At 46.0% G+C, this 6502-nt stretch overlaps 2 protein-coding genes across 2 annotated transcripts; one reads left to right on the top strand and one right to left on the bottom strand.

Moving 5' to 3' along the window:
- Positions 1-1552: 1552 nt before the first annotated feature.
- Positions 1553-2638, bottom strand: SETTUDRAFT_43970 (uncharacterized protein; the record flags this gene model as incomplete). The annotated part of the gene is made up of 2 exons (XM_008031965.1): positions 1553-2377; positions 2438-2638. The coding sequence occupies 2 exons, from the start codon at positions 2636-2638 to the stop codon at positions 1553-1555; spliced, it is 1026 nt and encodes a 341-aa protein (XP_008030156.1).
- Positions 2639-3133: 495 nt separating this feature from the next.
- On the top strand, positions 3134-5333 carry SETTUDRAFT_34793 (uncharacterized protein; the record flags this gene model as incomplete). The annotated part of the gene is made up of 7 exons (XM_008031924.1): positions 3134-3607; positions 3661-4357; positions 4403-4621; positions 4670-4773; positions 4941-5002; positions 5024-5099; positions 5136-5333. The coding sequence occupies 7 exons, from the start codon at positions 3134-3136 to the stop codon at positions 5331-5333; spliced, it is 1830 nt and encodes a 609-aa protein (XP_008030115.1).
- Positions 5334-6502: the final 1169 nt, after the last annotated feature.

Consider the following 6502-nt stretch of genomic DNA (forward strand, 5'->3'; position numbering starts at 1 on the left):
CCTCTTTCAAACAAAAGAGGGTATAGAAGCAACTATTACCTTTATTCAAGAAACAAAGGCTAGAACACAAGCCTAGTACAAAGGAAACACAGAAAACGAGGAGTAATACCTGTAACAGGTAGCCATACACCTCCCCCACCCTATCCCCCCCTACCTACCAACTAATAGGCTACGAGCCTCACCTTCATCTAGTTAAAACCCCTCCTAAATATTGTAGCTAGAAACAACCTACTTAGATACTTGTAGGCCTAAAAATCCTACACGTCTTATATAGCCCTTTGGGCTGAAAAAGGACGTTCAACTAGAATAATAATAATAATATAGAAAGTCCCCCCTTTACTATATTAGTACACCCCCAGTTCTATTGCAATCTCTCACTCATCAACGAATCCCAACCGCTTAGCTAATCAACACCGGCGATCTAATTATTAGCTACTTGGCCGACTTTAACACCAACATAGAGTGCTTAGCAAAGGCGGCGAACAGCCACACCGCTAGTACGCCGCTACACAGCCACGCAGCCACAGATCTAACACTTCTAGCAGGTAGACATAGATTTAGCACAACAACACGACAACCTTTTAAGCCTAAGCGCAGTGTTCGGAATAAGATAGGCATATAACGAGCTGTAGTTTGACAGAGTTTTAATAAGATGCATAAGCTTTAGACGCACCTATCGCTAATTGAATTGAGGCAGTCGCGTGATAGTTATGTTAAATTATCGTATTACACGTTAAGCAGAATCTATCTCGAAGAGGCCTCGAGAGGAGATAGATTTTGTCATTCAAGGCTACTATCCTGAGAGTTTGTATGCCTCTAGCCCGTCTTTGTATTTGTTGTGTTGGGGGCTGTTTATGGCGTCCCAGCACGCAGGGTGTCCCGTTACGCAGGGATAGACATTACAATCGTACCTTGCCTAGCCAGCCATCATTGTTTGGGCCCGTAAATCCCTGGAATAAGGCGAATTGAGCCAACTTTAGTCTTCAGCTAACGCCTGTCTATATGTGGTGAAAAGCCCCATGTGTCGAAAACGACCAATTGGATTATAAAGATCATAGACTTCTCGTTGACCCTGGCGATCCAGTTGGTTATCTTCGGCATACGGCGTTTTTCGTTACACATTTTTGAAGATTGCCACCCAGATCGCAGACCTAAAGAATGGCTTCAGTAACCTAACTAGTTAACTATGTTTGTTGTTTTCTGGATAGCTGCAATATGTGGTACGATTGGGCGTTCCCTAGAGCATTGAGTGGATGATCGTTAGAGCTAAAGAACTTATTGGCCAGCCGCGTGCTAGCTCGCATAAGCACAGAGTCATAGAAGCTTCGGAGTTCAAACCAAAATAAACTGCTCTCTAGCTACAGAAGATGGGCGATGCATTCATAATTGCATCTTCTAAGAGAGAATGTCAATCAATGGCTGAATAATTTTATTGCTATTTACTCTAGGCTACAAAACGCCAAACTAAGAAGACTAGCAGTTTTGACATAACTATAAAATTTGAGGGATGAAAACGAACAAATGAACGAAAAGAACTGAGAATCCTAAACCCTTACTCTTTAAACCTTTTCGAGGTTCTTTTCTTTGTTACAGCAGAAGTAGATTTGCTTCTCTTGGCTTTCTTTGGCTGTGGCACCTCTGGTATCTGAACTGGACGTGAACCCATGGAACCTGTTTGCATAGGTTCTTGATAGATATGAGCACCAAATCCTAACTCTGGGGCATAACCTGAGTTGTAAATATCGGGTTGATGCACTGTTATCGGGTTATGTCCTTGTTGAAGCATGGATAATGCCGGGGCTGGGTGATTTGGTAAAGAGGTAAATTGTCCGTTGGGGTTACTGTTAGGGTTGTGCGTGTAATTGTTGAAGTTTGGTGAATACTGAAAAAGTGGCTGCTGTGGAGGCGGGTCAGACATACTCCATTGCATCGACATCGCGTCGTCTTCACGTGGGCGTTTTGGCGACCCATGATATGAGCCTCCAGTGCTCTTAACGCGTCGTAAAGGCTGTTTCCTTTGTCTGACATTCTGCTTCGTCTTTATTGGCTCTTCATCGTCATCGTCGTCGTCTGATGGATCATCTTCATCAGCAGATGTTTCTGGTGTTTCGTTGCCCTCTGAAGCCTTGTCGTTAGAGGTCTCATCTCCCGAACCGTCGTCCTCTGAATCATCAGCAGGCCCAGCTGTCAAAAGTCCTCTGCTTGTTCTGAGTATTTCCTCAGGTAACTCTCGTTTCCCATCGGACCCTGAGCGAGGGTTACGAAAGTTGCTTTGAGGTCGTTTTTTTCGTTCCTGGTGAACCTGCCACTCCCAAAGGCCCCGAGTTTCCTCATTAATAACTCCCATCCCCGTGATACCCTTACCACACGTATTTTTCTAGCATTCACATTGTAAGTTAGGATATTTCTTACATACCAGAAGTTGGAACAAACTCACCAGGTCCTGTACTGTGGACCACCAACGCCCGTCGTCTAAATGAGAGCGAAACATGCTCACTTCTTCCCCGAACTCATATATGATAGTGATTCCGAGATCGACGTTGTGCATGGACAGCGACTTCATGATGAGATCTCGGGCCTTCCGATCGAGACCGGTCCTTCGACGATCAAACAGCTTCTGTGCTTCTTTCGATGCCATAGTAACTACGACTGGTTGAGTAGAGCAATAACAAGGTAAGAATGGTTGTGATTGACAGTTTTTTGCTACAAATGCATGGTATATGTATCTATAGAACCCGCAGTTGGTGGAACAAGCGCGCTGCAAACTGAGCCTGAAACTTATTGGCCGTGGCAAAATCCACATGCTGTACCAACAGGGCACGGCGGTTCATAGGACATATTTGGGCCAATAGGAATGCCCGCATAAGCGCAGCTATATTTGAAGGATCAGAGATCTTCTCTGCATATGTACGGCGCAACTCGAACCCCTGACCATGAATGTGGGGCCAAAGTCCCACGTTGCGCTCCATTCTGAACAACGGGTTTCCGCAAATCGCTCACCGCAAACACGCCACTATTCCGCTTATCGGCTTTCGGTTCTTGTTTTTTCATTTTCCATTTTAAGCATTGCTCGGATATAAGGCCAGATATATATGCCGGGCGTACGGCCTGGACCTTTCCGAGGCAAATAATCATGCAAACTAGCTTGGTCTACGCGGTGGCATTAGCCTCTGCATTTGGTCTGCTTCTCATCTGGAAAGCGCTTCGCTTCTTGGAAACACCTGCACGGCGTAGGCTGTGTTCTTTCCTGCGTAAAAGATTGATCTACACAACATTCTACCGTCGTCGGATCGGCTCGGACAATGTGTCTGTTCTCACTTTCTTGAAGATCGTTATTTATTTTGCCGCCAATATTGCAGCTTGCGCTCTTGATGTCGGCAATCGTGAGGAATTAGCCAATCGCTGCGGGAGTCTATTCATCATAAACCTTGTACCACTTCTATTGGGAGGAAGAACTAGTCTGCTTGGAGACCGACTTATTCGACTACACCCAAGCCAATCATCTCTTATCCATCGTTGGGTGGGTCGCGTTTGCATTGCAGAAGGCCTGGTACACGGCGTTTTACATGCGATGTTGGGCCCACGTCTTACGATAGTACAATCGTTGGTACGTACTCAACGAAATGGCCTCTACAAACGCTTACACTCAATGCTCTATAGCTTCTTTCTCTCGCCACTGCTTTGATAGTCGTTTCATTCATATTTGTTCGTCGATATATTTTTGAGCTTTTCATAAAGACACATCTGCTTTTTGCATTGATGTTCGTCGGTGTGCTCTGGTTCCATATTCCGTTCCGTAACCGAAGAGCCCTTGTCTGCCTTAGTCTAACTTCGGCAGCCTGGCTTGTTCAAAAAATCCTTTGGCTTATTCGGCTTGGCAATCAAAACTTAGGCCTTAAAACGGCGAATGGAGTAACAGTAAATGCTTTCATAAGCAAAAGTGGCGTTCCTGACGCAGCGAGTGTCACTGTGCCACTGAAGAAGCATTGGCTGATTCGTCCAGGACAGTATATCTATCTAACGTTGCCGGGTGTGTCGCGCCATCGTGCAGGGTTTATCCAGGCACACCCTTACTCAATAGCCTGGGTGGATGGGTCTGAGATAACTCTGATTGTTCAACGTCTTGCAGGATTCAGTGCTAACTTACACCACGCCGCCAACCTGCAGCTATCGTCAATAGTTGACGGCCCATACGGTTCTCCACATCATCTCAACCGTTATGACAAAGTGTTATTCTTAGCCAGTGGCATTGGGATTGTAGCACATTTACTTGCAATACGCGATCTGCTTGTTGCTCATGAGGATCAGAGTGCTAGAGTTCGACGCATTACTCTTGTTTGGTTCCTCGAAACGACCAGTAAGCAGAGACTAGTCATAAAAGAATAACGCTGATTTCGGACAGGTCAGGAACAGTGGGTGAAATCCATCCTACAAAGATTGATGAACAGTGACCAACGCCACATCTTCACATTAGCCATGTATGTTCCTGGCGAGGGTGTGGTGCAGGACCACACCTCTCTTGGTATATCCGAGCGCTGTTTTCGGACCGATCAATTCTTGGACCTCGGTTGGTTCATAAGCAAAGAAAATTTGGCTGAGGCAGGAAGTATGGCGGCGCTAGGTATGAAGATCATCTTTGACACGCGTATGCGAGACTAATGCAATTAAGTGTGCGGCACTGCCCATTTCGAGGAAGCCGTTCGGCATGGTGTGCGCCGGTGTGAGCAGGACATACATCTTCTACATTGTGGATTTCAACCTGAAGATACAAAGGTAAGTGCGATGGCGAGATCTCGTTTTTCGTAGACGATATATAGTATACATAGTAGCAAGGAATATTTAAGATGTTGAGAGGAGCTGTGACAGTTTTAATATGATGGATTGTATCATACTAGATTCCTTAAATCGTAACTTTGTTTTTGAAATCTGCATGCATGTAGCATGTCGAGGAGATTTTCGGTCTTTCTTGCTTGCTTCCTCTCGTTGGTTGCATCGGACTGCTGTACGTGCGACTTCAATGCAGGAGCGTGATTACCCCGCGGGCTACGGTCCCCTGGACCCCTCGATGTAACATCACCTCGAGCAATAGTGGAGACCTTGTGGGTCCTTCATGTGCATCGGAACTTTAGGCCTAGGCAATTAGGAGACGCGCACTCCAACATCACGAGCACACTTTCTGGGTGTACGCCACGAGCATGCATGCAAGCCAACAGTCCCTGCGTGCGTATATCCCGCATACCCCGGCAGTCCATACGGGCACATTGGCCCAACGCAAAGACGGCGCTTATGGGCCCAACAACGTGATCTATTGGTCAGCTATCCGCGCCGCATGAACCATCGGTTCCTGTCCACTGTGCGCCCGTGGGGCTGAAAAGCCCGTACGCGACTACACCCTTCCGCCTATGCGCACATAAACCCTCCTGGTTGACTTTCAGTTTCAATACAACTACAACTAAATCACTATCAATTCTTTGAGCACATGCCATCCAATTAGCACCTCATCTTTCGCAGACCATCAAGATGACACCCAGAAGATCGTCACGAAAGAAGACGATAGGTATGCATGCAACCTCCATGATACCATACTATTGCTAAATTTCTAAAGCTTACTATGCCCAGACGCTATAGCAGTAGTTGTTAAAGGGCAGAGCTTTAAGTTTAATATTGTAAACGTGTACAACGAAAAAGGTCCACTAGGGACTAAGACGTTCCCAAGAGTCCTCCTGAGCACTAGGCTACCAGCAGCAACAATACTAGCTATTGACGCTAACGAGCATCACCCCTAGTGGGATCCGCTATGCCCAACCACCAGCCAAGGCGCTCAAGGGCTAGCCGACTGGATAGAGGACCAAAACCTAAGCCTACTCAACACCCCAGGTGCTGGGACCTTCTTTAGGCCGCACCTATCAAGAGAGCCAGTATTAGACCTATCACTTGCCACGCCAGACATAGCCAACAAAGTTAAAGACTGGCAAGTTACTACAGAAACTGGCTCAGACCACTACGGGCTGCTCTTCTCTATCCAAACAACAACAGAACTAGTAGACAACCTAGCAGCCTAGCAAAAGTACAACACAAAAAGGGCTAACTAGCTGCTATTTTAAGAAGAACTAGCAACAGCAATCTAAGGCAACGCAATACTACAGAGCCTAGACCAGATCAATAGCCCAAGGAAAGCAGACTTAAGAAATCTACTCCTAGGCCAAGACTAACAGCTAAAGCTGCAACTAGAAGCAATTGGAGAAGCAATTACTCTAGTAATATAACAAGCTGCAGATAAAGCTATCCCACAGCTAAGGCAAGGACTAAAGCCTAAGCTATGGTGGAGCCAGGAGCTTACCAAGCTAAGAAGAGACGTGTCCTATTACTAAAGGATATTCTTGCAAAAGCTAAAAGAGACTTCTATGCAAGAAGCTTACCTATATAAGAAGGACTTTCTAGCAGCGCGAAACACCTACTAAAGGGCCATTAAAGAGGCAAAAAGAAACAACTAGAACGATTT

The sequence above is a fragment of the Exserohilum turcica genome (assembly GCF_000359705.1).
Source record: "Exserohilum turcica Et28A unplaced genomic scaffold SETTUscaffold_7, whole genome shotgun sequence".
In the NCBI taxonomy this organism is placed as follows: Eukaryota; Fungi; Ascomycota; class Dothideomycetes; order Pleosporales; family Pleosporaceae; genus Exserohilum; species Exserohilum turcicum.